Source organism: Podarcis raffonei, chromosome 15, assembly GCF_027172205.1.
Source record: "Podarcis raffonei isolate rPodRaf1 chromosome 15, rPodRaf1.pri, whole genome shotgun sequence".
Taxonomy (NCBI): domain Eukaryota; kingdom Metazoa; phylum Chordata; class Lepidosauria; order Squamata; family Lacertidae; genus Podarcis; species Podarcis raffonei.
In genome coordinates this window covers 23,402,886-23,424,935 of record NC_070616.1, presented here as the reverse complement: position 1 = coordinate 23,424,935, position 22,050 = coordinate 23,402,886, and the positions used below count along the sequence as shown (strand labels likewise).

The following is a 22,050-nucleotide window of genomic DNA, read 5'->3' as shown; positions in this document are numbered from 1 at the left end:
ACTTCAGCTCATGGGAAAGACCGTCGCTCAGGGGTCGAGCGTCTGCTTTGCCTGCAGAAGGTCCCAGGTTCAATCCCCGGCATCTCCAGGTAGGGCTGGGAATATCCATGCCTGAAATCTTGGAGAGCCGTTGACAGTCAGTGCAGTACTGACCTAGATGGTCTGACTTGCTATAATGTAGCTTCCTATGTTCCGCATCTGAGTGTCCAAAGAACATCACCGGTTCCCCATTCCTGACTTAAGGTCACCATTGAAATGTTTCATGTTTGGCTGTGGTTTTTCTTGCATACTTATATGTCTACAGAGCCACTGGTTTGCAATAATAAAAATAATATTGTATAGCCTTTGCTAAAGTTTGTTTAGGCTTTCTTTAAGATGAACCCATAGCAACGAGTTGGTTAGAAAAGAAGGAATTCTAGGACTATCTCTGAATCAGCTGAGCTGTCAACACATTAGCGGTTCATGAATATATGTGTGTGTTTGTGTAACTCAGGAAGTACAACCTATTTTCCTGCGCTCACGGGTAACTTTCTCTCGGTGAAGATTTCACTTGGCCATGGGCAGCACTCTGAATTTTGCCTTGCCATGTTCAAAGGAAGGAAGGGCAACTAATTTAGAAACATGAGCTCAAGGATATGGCATGAAACTGGGAGCGTGCCAGTTGACTAGCATCCATAGAGTTTGGCAGGAAAGATATTAGCTATAAGAGCAAAAGAAGAGCCTGCTGGATCAGGCCAATGGCCCACAGCATCCTGTTCTCACAGTGGCCAATCAGATGCCTGTGGGGAACCCTCAAGCAGGACCTGAGCACAACAGTACTCTCCCCTCCTGCAGTTCCCAGCAACCAGAATCCAGAACTCTGACAGTGGAGTTAGAACATAATCCCCAGGGTTAGTAGCCATTGATAGCTTTGTCCTCCATGAATGTGTCTCGTCCTCTTTGAAAGCCATGCAAGTTGGGGGCCATTACTACATCTTGGGGGAGTGAATGCCCTATTTTAGCCATGTGCCGTATGATGAACTGCTATCTCTCTCATGAATCTTCTAAGCCTTATCACAAACACGGCAGCTGGCCCTTGTGGTGGAGGTGGAGAAGAAGGAGATGTGATCTTGGATATGTGAACATCAAAATCCTACGTGCTGGCAAACATTGCAGTGTTGTGTTTGTGAAAATCCTGCACAACTAAGCTTCCCATGGCACTGTGAAGTGCTTCCAGTGGCTTTTGTCTTCCATACGTTTGTCGTGAAATTATGAAATGGTGGGGGAGCGGAAACTTGAATATTTGGCACTCGTTTATTTAGCCAAGCAATGTAATTTTCAAGATAGCAGCGAGCCCATTGACCACACAAGAGTATCCCCGAAAAGGGGGGTGCTTTAGTTTTATAGCTTAGACATATCCATAGAAGAATCCTTAGACAACTAGTATCATTTAGTGATTAAGTGGTTTAGTATCGATTAGCTGTGAAGTCCCGAGTTTATTCCTGCAACAAGCATCACCATGTGCTCTTGAGGAAGGCCTCTGAAATTTCACCAAGGTTTTTGCTGTTCTCTGTTAACTTGGTCCTGTTTCTCAACTGGAGCCAGTGCCTTAGGAAGCCTCCATTCATCTGGGGATTTCTTTTAAAAGTAAATGAATCCCAATTAGGTACTGAATTCTGTGTGCCGGTTTAGTTTGCTACAGCTTTCCTTCTCCTTATTTAGTTATTTTATCTATCCCATGAGATTTATATACCACTTAATCGGGGGGTGGGGGGGAGCCTGCATGTAAGGAAAAGAAAAATGCTCATTCAAAACTGAATGAAAACTGAAATACATCAAATTATGAGGAATGGTTGAGGGAGTTGGGTATGTTTTGCTTGGAGAAGACTGAGTGCTGATATGATAGCCATCTTCAGATATCTGAAGGGCTGTCACACGGAGGATGGTGCAAGCTTGTTTTCTGGTGCTCCGGAGGGGAGGACTCAAACCAATGGGTTCAAATTGCAAGAAAGGAGATTCCATTTAAACATCAGGGAAAACTTTCTGGTGGTAAGAGCTGCCCAAGAGTAGAATGTACTACCTGGGAAGGTGATGGCCTCTCCCTCACTCACTGAAAGTTTTTAAACAGAGCTTGAGTGGCTGTTTGTCAGGAGCTCTTTAGCATTTCAGGGGGTTGGAGTAGGCAACACTTTGGGTGTCTTTCAACTCTGCAATTCTATGATTCTATGAAATTGTTGATTAAATTCAACTATTTAAGTAACAAGCACACATAATAAAAATGGTATGCCTGGTTAGGCTTTCCTAAAGAAAAAGGATTTTAGGAAGCAAAACAAAGGCACTTGCCTAATATCAATAGGCAAGGAGTTCCAGGGAATTGATTGCTGCCACACTAATGGGTCGATTCCTTTACTTAATTCTTTCAGTGCTCTTGCAGCGTGCTTTTGAAAAAACAAGAAAGCTGGCTTTAATGTAATTTGTACACATAATTGCGTAAAGATTCATTTTTGTCAGGTGTCCCCTAATGTGCAGGAACTTGTATGATAGTCAATGGAACGTCATACGAAAAGGAGCAACCACAATCGCATCAAGATAGCAGTCTCCCCCCATGCAATGTTAGATCAATACAGAGAGAGATGGGGACCTGGAAATAACTTTTTTAAAGGATTAGGCACATTTATGGGGGATAAAGCTATGTTCTAAGTGCTGTTGTGCTCAGGTTCTGCATATGGGCTTCCCATTAGTCAGTCACTGTGTGGATAGGATGCTGGACTAGGTGGGCCTTTGGCCTGATCCTGCAGGGGTCTTACAAATATAAGTGGGAGAGGGCTGCTGCGTTCATCCCCTGCCCATGAGTTTTCTGGAGCCATCTGGGGAAAACAGAGATTGCTGGAATAGATGGGCCATTGGTATGGTTCAGCAGCTAGGTTCTTCTGATGTTCTTCATTCAAGATGCTAAAAGGTACCTGCTCAAATCCAGCATTTGATTTTAGAAATTCTCTTAGATCATGGAGAAGCAGAGCACAGAGAGAGGCAAATCCCAAAGAAATCCACTTATCTTTGGGGCTGTTTGTCAAGCTACTGTCTCCCATGGTGGAAAGACACAAATTTTGCAGAGCAGAGTGCTAGTGTTTAGTATGCCAGCCAGCCAGCCCTGCCCTCCTCCAGGTCATTCCATTCCATTTTCTCTCCCACTCAACATTTAGCCAGCATTCTGTGGCTGATGTGCATGTTTGGGATGTTGTTTTTGGGAGGGCCCCTTCTCATCACACTGAAGGCTCCCCTCCCCTAAAAGATTTTTGTACTACTGCAACCCAGTTCTATATGGATGTTTCTATTTCAGCTATATTAGGATTGGCACTCACACCTGAACATCGGAAATAAAGGACATGATGGGCTTTCTGTTGTTGCCTGAAAAGCTACATTGGAATGTTTTTAAACAAAGTAAAAGAGATGGTTAGCAGAAAATTATCCAATTTTGAGGTTTTTGAGGAGCTTTCCAGCGGAAACCATACAAAGGGTTTGACCTCTAAGATATATGAGCTTTCCTTATATTCTGAAACATTCCTTATGGATAATTTAAAACAATTGTAGGAAGACTAACTGGAACTGGAGATTGAGGACTCTTCCTATTCCACAGTGTGAGGCAAACCACCATTTTGCTCTGCCTTGGTGAGAAACAAGGAACTCACGTTAAAGTGTTCTTGCGCCATGTTTTTGGGCTAATGACTAACAATGCAGTAGGTAGCCAGAGAAACCATCAACAGCGCACAGAAATGACAGGAGAAAGCCACCTGCTAATTGGCAACATGAACCTTTCAGAACTCCAGTCCTTCAACTCTCTACTCATTTACCTGGGAGTAAATCCCATTGAACTTAGTGGGAGTAGACATGCGTGGGGTCAATTCCAGTTGAGCCAGATAAACAGTTGACAAAGTTTGTTGTGCATTTAATGTGTTCTGGGGACCGTCAGTAGTTTTGGTACACTTTCAGGTGGGCCCCAGGAGACTGTGATGGAAAGCGTTGGGGGGGGTAGTGTTGAACAGCCAGAGGTATTTCCATTTGCTGAAGAGGCAAGTCACTTTTGAGAGATTTTCCTATAAAATTCAAACTGAAATCCTGCTTTGGTCCTCTTCGGTAGGACAGGAGGCAACAGCAAAAATGTCAAAACCAGCCCCCTTCCCCACCTTCTGCTCTTTGGCTTGTAGCAAACCCTCTGGGTTGAAGGGGCCACTCACTTTCAAGTTTTTTTACGTCAAACTGAAAGGTTGCTTGCCTCTTCTGCAGTGCAGGTAGCGGCAGGCTTTTTTAAATTATTATTTAAAAAGCCTACTCGCTGCTGCTCTTTGGCTTTGCAGAATCACTTTGACTTGCAGTCCAACTGAAGCAAGGTTGCTGTGTGGGAATGCTGATGGGCGAAACTTGCTCTGTGTGGTAATGAAACTGACTAGTCTGGCTTGGTTGTGCAAGACATTGAGGGCCAGCTCTTCCCTTTCAAAGGCACTGGAGTTGCCTTAGGAAGAACTTGCATCTCACTTTCTGCTTGGGATTTCTCATGCAGTGACGGTGCCAGGAGGAATGGGCAGGAGAAGGAAAGGTCACCTCTGGCAAGCTGGGTCTGGTGTGTCAAGCCAGCAAACTCTTCTTGGACCAGACCCACTTCCTAACCTACATTTCCAGCAGTTCAGTTGGCTTATAGCTTCAGGTCTGAAGGTGTTTACACAGTCGGAATTCCAGGGCGGTTGGCTAGTCTTGCTACACGTGACACCATCCTCCAGTTACCGTAATGAGGCTGTTTGATGTTAGATCCAATTTAATTACATCGGGCAGGTTGGCAAGAGCTCCAGGCATATCCCGATCAGAGATCTGTTCTCTGTACCAGGGCCAGGCCAGGACTGGGAGCAGGTGTTCCTGGGCTGAATGTGCTCCAAATGGGGTTCCTGAAGTTGGCAATAGCTCTGGTGTGTTTAGCACAAGTCTCTGTAGCTCAGTTGGTTACAGCACGGTGCTGATAACGCCAAGGTCGCAAGTTCGATCCCCATATGGGACAGCTGCATATTCCTGCATTGCAGGGGGTTGGTCTAGCAGCAAGAGGTAGCCTACATGATTCTCCCCTTCCCCATTTTATCACCACAACAACCCTGTGAGGTAGGCTAAGGCTGAGAGGCGGTGAATGGCCCAGGATCGTGCAATAAGTTTTGTGGCTGAAACAAAGAACTTGAGAAAAACAAATTAAAACATCAGAGGAACTCTTGTGATGGAAAGGCCTCCTGAAATAAGCTGGATTTAACGAGGTGCCTGAAACTCAGCAGTGCCAGTGGCTGCCTGACTTCTAGTGGGAGGGAGTTCCACAGAGGTGGACCCACAACTGAAGGCACAACTTCTTGTTTCAGTGATTGACTTGGGACCTACTGCGCCTAAGTTATCTACTGCTTTGTATACCAGTATAAGAGTCTTGAACCAGACCCAGTACCTGATGGAAAACCAGTGCTTTCAACCCCAGTGTCATGTTCTGGTGGTAGACAGTTCCCATCACCAGTCTAGCTGCTGCATTCAGTACCAGCTGAAGCTTCCAGGCCAGACCCAAGGGCAGCCCCACACAGAGTGCATTGCAGTAGTCCAGTCTTGAGGTTACGTTACAACTAGATGAGGCAGCTTCATGGTGAAGGTTAGATCTGCCAACCACCATTAATGGATAAATGAAACCTTCATGTCCAGAGGAAGTACAGTATAGGAAAATAGAAAGCTCCCTTGTATTGAGTTGGAACACCGGTCCATCTAGCTCAGTGGTGTCTACACTAACTGGCAGAAGCTCTCCAGTGTTTCAGGCAGGAGTCTCCCCCAGCTGTATCTGGCAATATCTGTATCTGGGACGTTCTGGATACAAGGCAGATATGCTACCCCTGAGCTATTGCCCTGTCCAGTGTTTCAGGCTCTTTTTGTGTTCTTATGTCCTCAATCATATCATTCGCTGCCTCAGCAGGAGATTTCAAGAGTATATGAGTGTTTTCTGGATCTGGATCTGACTGCCACCATATTGGTGTTCCCGGTGAATGCTTTGTGTACAAGGATCCAGAGCGCTAATGAGCCAGATACCAAATTCAGGGTTTATTCAATGATATTCATGCTGTTGAGGACTTGCCCCAGGAATCCATGAACTGGCACAGGAACTCCATGCAGTGAGCTACCTAGGACTGTGTGTATATGGTGAGGCTCCTCAGCCTTAGAACAGGAATAGTTGTATCTGTGTGTGACATCAGCCCCTGTGATTGGCAGGCAATATGAAGCCTTTGGACTGGCCAGAACTGGGATAAATACCTCCTCAGAGCCTGGCATCATGACTATTGTTTGTCCACAGTGCAAGACCTTCTACCTATGCACTTCAAGACCCTTGACTAGGGAATCTGGTCTGGATAACTCCAGGCCCGGATCTGATACATACCCTCCAACATTTCTCCAATGAAAATAGGGATGTCCTACAGAAAAGCGGGACATTCCAGGATCAAATCAGAAACTGGAAAATAGGGATGCTTGGAAGGCTGCCCTTGAAGTCCTCTTGGCCTGCCAAACTGTTCCATGTGAGAAGGCATGAAAAAAGCATTGTCTCGCCCATCCCACAAGTACCGATTTTTAAAAGGGAGGAACTGTAGCTCAGGGATAGAGCATCTGCTTTGCATGCAGAAGGACTGGGTTCAATCCCAGCATCTCTAGTTTGGGTTGAGAAAAACGGTCCTGCCTGAAACTTTGGAGAGCTGCTGTCAGTCACTGTAGATAATACTGGGCTAGATGGACCAATGGTCCAAGTCAGTAAATGGCAGCTTCCTGTGTTCATCATTTTTAGCAAGATTTGAAGCTGCCCCAAGTCACACTCTTCTGAGACGGAGCTTCGCTACTTCTTTCGAACTCCTTTGTCAACCCTTCTCATTTCCTAAACCTTCAGATTATCTTTTGTTATCCTTGGATTGGTTCTCTGCGGTCTTGTAACATGTGGGGGATATGAAAAAAAGCTATGTCAATTATCTCCTTCTTGGTATGTTTGACGAGAACAATTACATATCACGGAGTTTTGCCTGATTCCGAGTGATGTCTCTTTAATGGAGAGCTCACCTGGCAAAACCGCAGAGAACAGGCACAGAGCGAGCGAGTGTTATAAATAGTGTTATTAACTGATGCAAATCACTCTCCTGTTCTCAAAAAAACACACAAAAAACCCTCCAGGGAATTGGCTAGTGTAAGCTTATGCAAATTGTTTCTTACCAAAAAAAAAACCAACAAAAACCCAGTACTCTTCCAGTTAGGATGCAAAGAGTTAAAAGTGCCCTTCCAAAGCTATCCAGGTTTATTTAAATGTGGGCTTCTTTTCTGCACCTGGTTCTATACCCATTGAGAAGAAAATGTGGGACATGCCTGTAGGTAAATGTAAAGGACTCCTGGATGGTTAAGTCCAGTCAAAGGCAACTATGGGGTTGCAGCGTTCATCTCGCTTTCAGGCCAAGGGAGCCGGCGTTTGTCCACAGACAGCTTTCCGGGTCATGTGGCCAGCATGACTAAACTGCTTCTAGCACAACAGAACACCATGATGGAAACTGGAGCGTACAGAAATGCTGTTTACCTTCCTGTCACACCAGTACCTATTTATCTACTTGCACTGGTGTGTTTTCGAACTGCTAGGTTGGCAGGAGCTGGGACAGAGCAATGGGAGCTCACTCCGTCACAGGGATTGGAACTCCTGACCTTCCAATCAGCAAGCCCAAGAGGCTCAGTGGTTTAGACCACAGTGCCACCCGCTCCCAATATGTGGGACATAGGCTGCATTCACACAGCAATTCATTCCCTGTCCCCGAAGTTTCCCTAACTATTAATTTTCATGTTATGGTTGAGTTTTCATGTCATGTAAAAGCCACTTGCAGCAAAGTAATGGAATATAGTGAATGTTCAGTACTCATTCCTGTGTTTTTAAATTGTATTTGCAGCCCCCTTAACCAGGAAAATTGAGGGAGTAAAGCGACAAAATCTGGGGTGATATGCAGGGTCTTGAAGTGCATTGGTGTTTTTATGGGGAAGCAGAAGCAGGCATGTGCAGAAAGACAGAGGAGTAGTGATGTTGTTCAATGACTTCTGTTACTGTGCTGCACCACACCCGCCAGTGTGAATGAAATTTAGTACAGTGTGCCAGTATATCAGTCAAAAAGCCACTGTTCCACAATGCAACAGGTACTGCAGAGTGAAAGGAATGTTAGAAAATGGGATAGAAACACCAACATTATAATCAGGAAAACAAATGCCACATTCCCCGCATCTGAATGCGCCCCTATTCTGTGATGGGTCGCAAGCCTCCAAATTCATACATGGTGAGCTCTGGTAAATGAAGATCTGGAATCCAGGACTCTGGTGGCAGGGACAGTAATTTCCAGGGTAAATTGCTTAAAATCATAGCCATGAAAGAAAGACCAAAGCTAAATCGCATGGGGGCAAAATGGTCCATCTATTGGTCCATCTCAGTATTGTCTACACTGACTGGTAGCAGCTCTCCAGAGTTTCAGCCAAGTGTCTCCTCCAGCCTGTCCTGGAGATGCCAGTGATTGAACCTGAGGCCTTCTGCATTCAAAGCAGATGCTCTAATCACTGAGGTTTGGTCTGCTGAACGATTTGAGGGACTTTAGATATCAGCCAAATGCCTATATTAGGGACAATCATGCTTCCTGGCTATTAGGCTCAAGATGCCATCATGGAGCAGTTTTTTTCCTCCTGGGGTTCCCCAGTCTCAAGAAGGAAAGCCCATCTGGCCTGTTCCTGTTCTGCAGCCTTTGCCATCCATCTTGCCTGACCTATGATCAGGAAAATGAATGAAGGAGAAGTCTCAAAAGATGAATGAAGGCACAGAAGATGAATGGAGAGGGGAGAGACACAGAAGGGAGGCACAGCATTGGCCAAGCTTATGAATATTCCTGAGGCTGGATGTGTAGGAACTGGGGATTCAAAAGCTTGGTGGTATATTATTATAATGACGCACTCATTGAAGAGGCACAGGTGGGCGGAGGGTCGTGCTCTGCTATTAAAACCAGCTTGCTTCACATTTTTAGATATCAAGATGAGTGGCGATGTGGCAGATTCCACAGATTCGCAGCATGAAGGCAGTCACATAGAACCTGGTAAGACAGTTTCTCTTTCCCCAGTCCCCTGGGCTTTAGTTCCAGCTCAGGGCATTGGCAGGTGGAGTTCAAAAGGAAAGCAGGGCACATGTTTCGCAGTTTGTTAGAGGTGGTTTTTATCCCTGCAATGCTAGTTTAAAGATTCCCGTTGGATATTTCAGTGATATATGGCCCCAACCAAACAGATGAACCAGACAAACCTCTCCTGTCTCCCGCTAAACCTTCCAGCTTGGGCCAAAGTCTCCACGCTGGCCCAGCTCAAAAGCAACCCATCCAGATGATTTGGCTGGTTGCAATATCACCATCTTAACCATCAGAAACCCAGGCAAGGTGAGGTCATCCTGTCATGCTAAAAGTGTGTTAATAAAGCCCAAACAAGAACAGGGAAACCCCTTTGTGGGTTATTAAGGTCAAAGCAGTTTTTGTAATGCAGGGCTGTTTCCTTCCGGATGAATAAGTGCTATTTTCAAAAGGCTTAGGGCCTCTGTCTTTTAACACTGTAAACCCACAAGCAGTGTCAGCCCCACAGCTGACTCACACAGAGTGTTTGGCAAAACAGGCTACCAGCCATGAATTTTTCCCTCATCTCCAAGGAAGTATTCTGCTTCTGTTGTCGTTCAGTTTCTTGGGGATCTAGATTTGGAGAATGTTTATACCTCTAAGTATCACACCAGTCAAACGGAAAATCTTTCAAACTTGCGAAATATTTGCTTGCTCTTGTCCAGAGGTGAACTCTAGAACACTTAAGCTCACACTGAAAATGTCACATCAAATTTTGTGCCTTTTTTTCAGTATCGGGGCAAAACACAAAAGGTCTGTTTGTATCACATGCTAAGTTTCTGCCAGGTCTAAATCTTAGCACAGGGTGGAGAACCATCTACTCTTGGGCTATTATATTGGCCCACCGGACTTTTCTATGTCACCTGTGCCTTACCTGAATTGGCACTTCCCATCCCAACTCTCTCTGTTTTTCTTTCTTAGACTTAGGTCCTACCTGCATTATACCTTTAAGGAAGTATCATACCACCTTAAACAGTCATAGCTTCCCCAAATAATTCTGGGGGGTGCAGTTTGTTAAGGGTGTTTTTGAGAGTTATTAGGAGTCCCCTATTCACCTCACAGTACTACAATTCCCAGAGCTCCCTAGGAAAAGGGATTGATTGCTAGTCCACTTCGAGAAATAGCTTTGTGAAGGGAATGGAGGTCTCTATTTCACATGATGATGTCTACTCGTCAGCAAGTCCTTACTCCCAGGTTAAGTGTGTACACAGTTGCCATTGTTGTCCAGGTGTTCGTGAATGAATATTACTATCTGCCTTGAGGGCTCTGTGTGGATAGGAAGGGCAGGGGACAGATGATTATTTTTATTTTTAATTTTTTGTTTGCTGTCAGTCACATTATCCTGCATCAGAATTGCCAAGACTTTCATGGTCACTTCGTCATATTCAGTGCATGATCTCTAATTGGCACAGAGTGAGGGTATTCAGACATTTTCCCCCTCACTCCAAGTTGGCGCTGTTGGCCGGCAGTGAGATTGTCACGGCTATTTAGGACGGCAAAGAATGTGCTGTGCGGGAGTAAAGAAGGTGATACAAGGGAGGGTTTCAAGGGTTACACAATGTGTGTGTGTGTGTTCAAAAAATGCCAGTTTTGGTTTGCATATATGAACAATTTCCACCCGCATAGCTGTAGTGTCCTCCTCATCCCACCCATCCGTGGTAAGGGCTGGGGTGGCACAGCGGGCTCTGTTCACCCTCTGCGTCCCACGCCTCCTGGTACATGTGCGTTCCCATGTGCCCCAAGCACCAGCAAACCCTGCTATGCTACTGCTGGGTGCAGAGCCTCGGGGGTGCCACAGGGGGCAGCGCAGCAATGTTTCAGAATGGAAGGTGAGAGGTGGGGGCACTGGATTTTGGCATCGCTGAAATCTGAGACACCAGGGTCTGCCACTGGGGCAATCTATTGCTACTAACCTTTATGGCTCAACTCTGCCTTCATGGTTGGACACAGTAATGGCTTCTGAATGCTATTTCCTGGCAACCACAGGAGGGGAGAGGGCTCAGGTCCTGCTTGTGGGTTTCCCACAGGCATCTGGTTGGCCGCTGCGAGAACAGGGTGCTGGCTGAGATGGTAATGCAGCAGGCTCTTCTGATGTTCTTACCTGAAGCATACCTGGGGTTTTAACTGGCCAAGATGAGTAGCAGGGAATAGCAGGGCTGTGCAGGAAAGGCAGGCTAGAGCTGAAGCCTGACAATACACTACAGTCAAGGTTGTGTCCTGGCCTGAACTGTGTGCCGCGAAACTACTCAAGGCACTGCAGGTTGGCCAATGGTGCGGCAGATGTTACTCCAAGCGCCCTGTTTATGCATACATCATCAAATGGGTTGAAAGCCCCAATTTAATTAAATCTCATGCCCCTGGACACACTTCTTGAGTCGCTGCCAAGTGTGTCTTTGAGCTAGCCACTTCCAGATATATTTCAGCAAGAGGAAATAGAGCCAACAAGGTTTGTAAAATGCCAATTTGACAGACTTTGCGCTCCAGGGTCTGGGAGGTGGTGGAGGTGTTGCACCAACCTAATTGGCTGTTAAATTGGTAAAAAAAAATAATAAAAATCCCAGCTTAGATTAGCCTTAGCTTGTAGTTTGCTGGTACATAGCCAAAGTCACTTTGCTTTTTAGAGTCGCGGATTTGCTTTTTGGAGTCACGCAGGGACTTGCTTTTTGGAGTTAGCTTCAATTAGGAGTAAACTGCTCCATCACACTTTATTTTTAAAATAGGAAGAATGGAGGAGGGAGATTGCAAATATGAAAAGGGGTTAAATTAAGTGTCTTCCACTAAGGTAAAAAAAACTGGTTCTTCTGTAGCGGTTAAGCAATATAAGCCATGCAGCCCTGATCTACTTTAACATCTTCTGTTTGAAGGGCCAATACAGGAGGAATTCTGTCTTCAAGGGGGAGGCAATGCAGGGGGAGAGATGTATTGTATTCCTATTGAAATGAGAGTCATCTTTCTAAATTGGCATCTATATATCTAAATCAACACATGCAAATATTTTTGCAAATCTTCATTGTTATTATTTTTTGATGTACGGATCACCTTTTCCATATGCCTCAAGGCTATCTGCAGGCATCCCATTAAAAACAGCTCGAAATGGTTTTTGAAACAGTACAAAAACAACTTGGGGATAGCTTTAAAAGCAATGCAAAATGATTGCCCAGGGCAGAGACCTTTTCATCCAGGTCTCTCTTCTCTTCCGTTTTTGTGATACTTTTTGTAATTTTTGGTGGTGTGTATGTGTTTGTAGGAAGGGAGGGATGAGAAGATTATAGTAGTTCTTTCTAAATTTGCATCCGTACAAAATTTATGCAACTTGGTGTCTTTTCCCTCTGCCCCTCTTTTTGTGGTGATTCATTTTCTGGGCTTGGACTATGTGTAAAGAGTCACTGTAGGGGGGGAAGCTGTGAATTCAATATAATAATCATTCCTAAATTTGCACCTATGCCTATAAATTAGTCTGTGCAAAGTTGTGCCCCTTTTCCTCCTCTTTTTAGCGATACCTTTTCCTTTTCTTCACTAGAGGTGTTTTTCAGAAGCTCCACTTAATGGAAAGATCAGATGAATTCTGAAAAAAAGCAGAAAAATAAAAGCAGGCCAATTTATGGGGTAGGGGAGCATGCCACACATTCCTGGTTTTAGTCCTTTGAAACAGACTCAGAGGCAGCTTCCATGAATCCCCACACTAAACGACCAAGCTAGGTGTAGGGTCTGGGGTGTGAAGATGGACAGTGCTCTGCAGGGCATGTGAAGAGTGCAGTTCCCTTGTGAAATAACCGCACCTGCTGGCTCCACTCATGGAGCTAAACTTCACATTTGAAGCTTAACATTCCCAAGAAGCTCACTGTTTCTCTTTCAACAAAATGAACTTATCCAGAGGATCAAAGGGCTAAGTTGAGGACCCTCCAGACATCGTTTTTATTGCGACTTCATCAACACTGGTATGCATGGTTCTACATGATCTTGCTTTCAAAACTGTTTGCAACTGCAAGCATTTCAGAGCAGACATCCTCCGTTTCCAACCAGTGCATGTCTCACAACTTCCAGTTGAAGTTTCATAATTTTCCTGGAAACATAAGAAGAGCCTGCTGGATCAGGCCAGTGGTGGATCAGGTCCAGCATCAAAGTGGCCAAGTAGATGCCTATGGGAAGCCTGCACTCAAGAATTGAATACAACAGCACTCTGTGATTCCCAACAACTGTTATTCAGAGGTGGATCATGGTCATCATAGCTATATCTCTTGATGGCCTTCTCCTCCTTGAGTTTGGCAGGTCCTCATTTAGAGCCATCCAAGTTTATGGCCATCACTGCCTCTTGTAGGAGCGAGTTCCATGATTTACCGTAACTACGAGTGTGAAGAATTACTTTCTTTTAGGCAGTGGCTCCCCGTTTTTGGCATGCTCTCCCCAGGGAAGTTTGTCTGGCACCTTCATTATACATCTTTAGTTGCCAGGCAAAAAAACACCTTCATCTTTCACCAGGCCTTTTCCTGATTAATGTTCTACAGCCTTTCAAATGTGTTTGGGGGTGCTATTGTTTTGTTGTTTTTGTTTTCGCTAATTATTTGTGGTTTTTTTATCTTGTGTTCTTATCTTCTGGCCCGCCCTGAGATCTTTTGATGAAGGGAAATATATAAATCTAATAAATCTAATAAACCACAAGCAGCCTAGTTGCATGTTCATGAGTTTTAGTGTTGTGAAAGAGGGAGAGAGAAACCAATATCCACATTCATATCACAAATTTTCTGAGTAGTGATGTCAGCAGCAGTATTGAAGCTTTTGTTGCGCTATAGTGCAAGAATACCACGCCCCACTCAAAAAGGCAATAATGCAGGAAGCATTGTAGAGCATCTAATAAAGCAGAATAATGTGTGACTCTTCTTGCATAAATCTGTCCCTAATGTACTAAGGCTGCATTCAAGGCATGCTGCAGAATACACCCACAATAAACCCCCGGCTATCTGGAGGGACTCTTCCTGTATGTAACTGAAATCCTGCTATTTCCAGCCCCATGAGAGCCCCCTTTTACCACCTGACTACCTCTGAGTCCTTTGGACTACAACTCCCATCAACTTCCTGGGAAGGCAGCAGGTTGGTGAAGACTGCCTTAGATAATGAGAGAAGGTTGGGAAATGAGCCAGTCCCCAAAGCCTCTACTGCATGGGTCCCTGTGGTGGGATAGGGCGCATCGTGCTGTTTCTCCCCCCACTCCCACCCTTCTCTGGAAGGCAACATCAGGGAGTGGAGCTCCTGAGGTTGTTGCTTGTTTTCAGCTGTGCCCTGTTTCCATGTGAACCTTGTACAACCCAAAACCTGGTTTCAACAGGCCTGGGAAAGCTGGAATTAGCTCTCAGCTATTTCACCAATTGTTTTTTATTGATACTGGAAAGGACGATGGGGGATTGCTATGCATTTTATTCCCTTTCCACTGAGAAGGGCTACCCTGTATCCTGACAACCTCTTCTCTCCCCCTCCCATCTCTCTCTCTCCCATCGACTTCCCCAGAAAAGCCAGGACATCCTGCTTTTTCCCACAAGGGCATGGCAACAATTTTGGGCACCTTGCTCTCATGCAATTTCAGGCCACAACTCACCCTGAAAAAAAATGTTTTTTTCCAGATCTGCAGTCTCACATAGAGCCCCAAAACACACCTTTTCTTGGCACGGTGCCCCCCCCAAAGTGCTTTTTCAGGTCAACAATCTCATACGGCACCCCAAAACTCACATTTTAAGGGGATGCCCCCTTTGGGGAGACCCTGATCATCAAGCCCCTCCCTATCTGATGTGCCAAAAGCTAGTAGACTGAGGATTCTGTCTCTGTGGCAACCTTTGGCACTATCTGCCTCTGATCAATTGCAACAACATAGTTCCTCACCAAGAAGAGTGACTTCTCTTTGATATGGGATGTGATGTGGGGAGGGGGAGAGAAAGTCCTCTCTTTTTTTTTAGTTTAAACCATAAACCAGGCAAGGAGGGAGCATTTCAAACACACCTGCCACAATAACGGAATGACTGCAGGGCATTGGGAGCTTCTTCCCTCCCCACCACTGGGCAGGTGGGGAGCTGTTGCAATATCCCATAGAGCAGATTTGGGCAAATTTCAGCTGCTGGGCGTTTTCAGGAAAGTGTGCTTGTGTTTGTGCTGCAGCTGATGGTAGTGAAACTGACTGGTACTGCCCAGCTCTTGACAGACTGTGGTCCGTAGTATATTTTGCCTGGAAACAGAGGCCTAGTTCTCATTGATGTCAAGTAGTACAGGTTCATCATTTTACACCGGGGTGAATGGACCCCATTTTTAAAAAAACGTAATGAGTATTTTAGCGGTGAGGATGTCAGGGACATCTTGTGGCCCTCTGATTCTTTCTGCCAGGCCCTCAGGACTCAACACAAGGCACACTGTATGCCAAATTCATGCCTCCTTTGTCCCTCTCTGGGCACCTATGTGTGGGTGTTTGCTAGCAATGTTCAGATATAATATTGTTCCAACCAAGCAGGGTTTGTGGGAATGTATGTTATTTATTACCAGGGACAATCCCCGTTTATGATCCAGGCAAATCACTGTCCTTATTTATTCCTCTTTGTAGGAGGTATCTTGATAATATTTTAAAGCCAGTTGCTACCATTGTCATTACTCAGGGCTCAGCTCCCTCCTCAGTTTCTCTGGAAGATAAATGGGGAATAGTTGTGTCAGGAACAGCAAGAGTCCAGCTAAATCAGGCCAATGGCCCATCTAGTCCAGCAACCTATTCTCACAGTGGCCAACCAGATGCCCCAATGGGAAACCTACAAACAGAACATTCTCCTCCACTGTGGTTTCCAGCAAGTGATATTCAGAAGTATTACAGCCTCTGGTCAGGGCTTATTTCTGCTCTTTCCAGACAGTGGTCCGTGATTTAATGCTCCGTATCTGAGTGTGGGACGCGGGTGGCGCTGTGGGTTAAACCACAGAGCCTAGGATTTGCCAGTCAGAAGGTCGGCGGTTCGAATCTCCACGACGGGGTGAGCTCCCGTTGCTCGATCCAAGCTCCTGCCAACCTAGCAGTTCGAAAGCACGTCAAAGTGCAAGTAGATAAATAGGCACCACTCCGGTGGGAAGGTAAACAGCATTTCCGTGCGCTGCTCTGGTTCGCCAGAAGCGGCTTAGTCATGCTGGCCACATGACCCGGAAGCTGTACGCCGGCTCCCTCGGCCAATAAAGCGAGATAGCGCCGCAACTCCAGAGTCAGTCATGACTGGACCTAATGGTCAGGGGTCCCTTTACCTTTATCTGAGTGTGGGGGTGGGGGTTTGCCCCAAACTTTCCCCACAAAAACTCTTTCTTTAAAGATGAATTGGAGCAAACGTCAATTCAGATTTTCTGCAGATTGACATTTGCTCCGATTGAACTTTAAAGAGCGGGTTTTCACAGGGAAAGCTCCAGAGCAAAAAATAAAAATAAAAAAAGGATACTCAGACACAGAGTTTTAAATTGCGGACTATGCTTAGAAAGTGCAAAGGAAAGGTCAGTACCATGGAGACGGAACATAGGCATATCCTCCATGATTTTGTTGGGTCTTCTTTTAAAGGCATCCAAGTTGATTGCCGTCAAGTTGATTGCCAAGTTGATGTTGTGTCTTGTGTTGCCTTTGGTAAAAGTGCATGTACATTTGTGTACATTAACCCTAAGTCAGAATATAGTGGACTTTTTTTATAGAATATATATATATATTATAGAATATATATATATATATCATACCAAACAGTATTACAAAAGTAAATATAAACATAGATTATCCGCCTCCCCCCATGAACAGTGTTTCAAATTGCATTTCTGTAAATCACAATGTATCAAGTAGCGTTAAAAATGTTTAGCATAATATTCACTCTGCTACAATGCATAATAATAATAATTTTTCATTTGCATTGCTCATTGTTTTCTATGACCAAAGCAAATGACTCCATTCATTAGATCCACATTCACATGATTCTTAATTCACCTATCCTTTCTTCAGTTAATCCGGTCTTCCCTTTACAAAGACCAAACCATTATATATATATAGTTGGGACATATAAACTAGATTCCAGGCTATTTATAAAATCAACAAACAAATCTCAGCCTGCAAAAAACTTGTCTATCTTTCATTGCCCTTTCAAGCCCGTTAGCTGCTGGGGTCTCATTTGGACTGTTTAACAAGCCACCATAGGAACAGCATCTTTGCTTGTTTTGTTGTATACCTAAAATGAAAAAAGAACAGATGTCCTCCTGGTTTTACAACTGGTGGGATGCAGGCATTTTTCAGCATCGCTGAATACAGCATCTGGAAAGCGGAAAGCACAGCCTTCAGCAATGCATGTGTTGATTCTAGCATTTCACAGACAACACCGTGGAGATGCACTTGTAACATCTCATCCCAAGGATCGCTACATAAGTTCTTCCTGGCATCCACAATCACGTCAAGGGTGGTTTGCAGCCAAAGGAATGCACATGGCAGATAGTAAAGGGTTTATTGTCAAATATAACACTCCATGGAGCAGTTGCAGCAACAGGGGACCACTCCCCCTCCACCAGTTTATGTACCTGGTGGTACATAAAGACCTACATTGGGTACCAGTATGTTTCCGAGCACAATTCAAAGTGTTGGTGCTGACCTTTAAAGCCCTAAACAGCCTCGGTCCAGTATATCTGATGGAGCGTCTCCACCCCCATCGTTCTACCCAGACACTGAGGTCCAGCACCAAGGGCCTTCTGGCAGTTCCCTTACTGTGAGAAGCCAAGTTACAGGGAACCAGGCAGAGGGCCTTCTCGGTAGTGGCACCCGCCCTGTGGAATGCCCCCCCCACCAGATGTCAAAGAGAATAACAACTACCAGACTTTTAGAAGACATCTGAAGGCAGCCCTGTTTAGGAAAGCTTTTGATGTTTGATGCATTACTGTATTTTAATATTTTGTTGGAAGCCGCCCAGAGTGGCTGGGGAAGCCCAGCCAGATGGGTGGGGTATAAATAATAAATTATTATTATTATTATTATTATTATTATTATTATTATTTGCTGTGCTACAGTCCCTCTGGACAGCAATAACATGGGAGCATTGGGGAAGCACCATGGAACAAACTAAAGCAGAAGGAATCCACCACAAATGCACGGTTATCGTGTAAAGAGCAGAATATGCCAGCAACAACACACCAGGCTGGAGGAAATGCAACAGCAGGGAACACACAGGGCTTATCCAAAGTTCCTCTTGTCCCACTGCTTTTCCCCAGGGAAAACTGTTCTTTAGTGCTCAATCGGAGAAAACAGCAATTTGGGTTTTCCCCGGAATACCATTTATTCCGAGCTATCATTAAAGAGCAGGTTTTCCCAGGGTAAGGGGAGGGGTGTCCTTATTTTCGTCAGCGAAATGTTGGCGGGGACATTTCTATTTTCATCAGAGAAATGTTGGAGGGTATGTCAGACCCGTGCTTTCCAGGCATGGCAAAAGTGGAAGTGTTGACAAGTCCACAGTCCATAACTTAAGGTGTCCATTTTGTTACTGGTCTGGCTGACCGCCGACTCGGATTGGTGTGGAAGTTTTGGTCAGTTGGGACTTAGTTGCCGTGAAGAAGATAGTTGGGATGTGACATTTGGAGGAGTCGCAGGGAAAAGTTGTTCTGGATGAGGTTTTTCCACTGCGCAAGAAATACAAACGCCTTCATTTTATTTCTTCTCAAATTCTACCCTTTTATCCAGTAAAGTTTTATCAATCTCTTTTTAATCTCCCTCTCTCTCTCCCCCCCTCTCTCTCTCTCTCTCTCAACCCTTACCCACAGAAAATGATGGGGAATGTTACCTTTTTCTCACACAAGCCTCCCCACCACCAAACACACACACAACCTTAGGCTTTGAACAATAAGGAACCACCAGAACCTCCCCCCTCCACACAAACTATTTCAAGAAAACTTTCTGGGTGGGTTCCAAACTTCTGCATTAAAAACAAACAAGCAAAGCTTGGGGGAAGACAAGCAGGGAGAGAAGGCTTCCAGTGAACAAGTTTTGGAGCAGTCGGTTGCTATGGAGATGTGGGGCCAGCAGAAATTTGCATAAGGTTGCTGATTTCCATAATGGAGCTCTGGGTAAAGCAGGGGTGGAAATTTCCATATGCCCAGTGCCCCTTGAAGGCAGTTGGGATGCAGGATTGAAGAGAAGGAATATTTGAATTTCAAATGAGGGTGATTACACGACTACATCCTGGGATGGAAAAAGGACAAAGGTGGGGTGGGGTGGAGGGAACAAGAGTAGAAAGCTAAGGTAACAAATGCTTCAAAAAAAACACACCAAAAAACCCTACACAGAATGCCCAGAATATATAGTCAGAAATCATATGGTACCTTAGGCCTTGGAGCATAGGAGGCAACTAAAATATTTGAGGGGGTTGCCCCCCCCCCCAGGTTGATGGACATTGCCATTCAAATGGTGTGTGTGTCATCCCTGTGACATTCTGGGATCAATGCAGAAGCTTCTGTAATTCTGGGAATGTCCCGTTAAAATAGGGACGCTTGGAGGTTATGTGACAATCTTCACATCAAGCTTATCTATATAGATTTTTTTTTCTAATTCATATCTCAGTCTTGATGAGAAGTGAGGGTTTTTTTACCCCAAGTTCCGCTAAAAATATGAACAATTCTCTGGTGTTGTTTGCATTATTATACGTGTAATTTTATACGCACGCCATATGCATATACACTCCAAGTTTCTGAAAGCAACCAGCACATAAACAGATATATACAACAATGCCTATAACTGTATAAAAATGTAGGTATTAATATAAGCTTAAGCTGCAGGCATATGGGGCTTGACTCTTTTAAATGTATTGCGCATATGTAAATTTTACATATAATCATTTGATTATTATTTTTTAATTAAAGATAAAAGCAACAAGTGACTCAGATGGGAGCAAACTTTGATTACATCACAACGAACAAGTTCCATGTATGAATTCCTTTGAAATGGGTTCCTCTCCCATCCCTAGTGTGTGTGTTTGTGTGTGTGTAAGACAGAGGGGGGACTTGGAAGGAGCTGTAGATTATTCTCCTGATTTAACAGCAGATTTACATGTTCACAGGTAGAATCTCTCAGTTTGCAACCTGACAAGCCCAGTTAAGCTGGAAGCTGTGCACGCAGGTAAACGATTGTGTGAGAGCTTTAGCGTGTGCCAAACTGCCAACTGGAGACACATTCGCCTTTGCCCGCTAACCCTCGTTGTTTAGGCAACTCTGCGGCAGAAGCAGAAAGCTGAAGCAAAGGCGTGCAGCATGCCAAAGATACTTGCAGAGCACTGATCTGGGTGCCTTTAACCATGAGCCAAGCCTCATGCCACAGGGTAAGGCCAGTGGTAAGGCTTCCTTTGAGCCTGGAAGAGAAATCTTTATTGGCACCAAATACAGTGGTAGCTCTGGTCCCGAGAGTGTGGCCACATGCACTCCTCACCAAGCTGGGCACTGCCAGCCGAAATATTGCAGAGCCGGTGTCCTCCCCACAACGTCTTTTGATTGGTGCTTTTATAGCGAGGAAAAGAACATTAAATCACCTTTATCTGCCGCTCTGCCTTCCCCCCGATGCAATTAAGAGGCACTACTCATTTGTTGTGGCTTTGACTCTGGTGCACTTTTACAGCTGTTTAGTGTGCTTGTGCGAGCCCCGAGCATCAGGTGACATGCAGTAAGCACTCTTTGTTCTTGTGGGGCAAAGCAAGTGAGAACAGGTGTGCAGCTGCAGGGCTAATTCGCCCTGCGCCTTGCTGGAATGTAACCCGCAAACGCTGTTTTCGACCGCGATTCTGCTAGTCCTCAACGGCCGCTACAGCGGGTTAAGTGCACTTCTCAGCCCGTACAGCTGCAAAGGCATACATTATTACAATTAGCGGGGACAGTACAATATGGCTTTCTGTGTTCCTATGCATTTCCTTTGCTTCTGTCTATAGGCTTCCCATAGAAAGAAGAGAGCAACATAGGAAGCTGCCTTAGAGCAAGTCGCACTATTGCTCCATCTACCTCAGTATTGCCTACACGGACTGGCAGCAGCTCTCTAGGATTTCAGGCAGAGGTCTCTCCCAGGGGTACCTGGAGGTGCCATTGAGGATCAAACCTGGGACCCCCTTCACTGAGCTGCAACCCCCCTCCACAGCATTTAACTGGTCACTGTCATATGTAGCATGTGGGACTATACTGTTATTTATGGAGGCATTTTTAGCCTGCCCTTCAGATAATTTATTCAGGCAGCTACAAATGTTTTACTAGATGGACGTTTGGTTAACAAGCACACCAGTTATCTAGTTCTGCTACTGAGAGGGCTTCAGTTTTTGCTGCTTTCATTTTAACCAGCTGCTTTTTAATGTATTTTCCCCATCACCGGTTGTCCAACCCAGCCCTGCAGCAGGCAGGCAGGCAGATGTGGCTTTCCAGCTATCAGAGAGCGTGTGTGGCATTTTGCTGGGGCCTGGGGGCCCATCCCTCAAGGAATTCCATGGAACACCACTCCTAGTCCTCAACCTCCAGCAGTGCCATCCATATTCATTCCAATAATCCTAATGTGTGCAGAACCAATTTTCTGAGCTGAGCTTCTCCCATCCATATGTGAGATGGGCCCCCTGCTATGGATTTCCTCTTCTTTATGACACTTCTCCTGGCACAATGGTGCCATATTCTGACTCCAAGATAATTGGTGCCTTTAAAAAAGTCCCCCCATCAACATTATTCCTCTTTACTTCTTCAACTGCATGGGATATAATTGTTAAATGCTCCATACGTCAGAATGAGTTTCCTGGGAGCATTTCTTACTACCCATTCACAAAGATTTAGCTTCACACTATTCACACGTATTTTAAATTAGCAGTTAAGGTTTCAGCCTACC

General features: G+C 45.0%; 1 protein-coding gene across 1 annotated transcript in view; it reads left to right on the top strand.

The window, feature by feature from the left end:
- The first annotated feature begins 9,063 nt into the window (after positions 1 to 9,063).
- Positions 9,064 to 22,050, top strand: part of POU2F3 (POU class 2 homeobox 3) — an 80,198-nt gene continuing 67,211 nt past the window's right edge. The window contains exon 1 of the mRNA XM_053367342.1: positions 9,064 to 9,128. Within this exon, the coding sequence (XP_053223317.1) occupies positions 9,068 to 9,128 (61 nt within the window). The 5' untranslated portion in view covers positions 9,064 to 9,067. The remainder of the gene's footprint in view (positions 9,129 to 22,050) is intronic.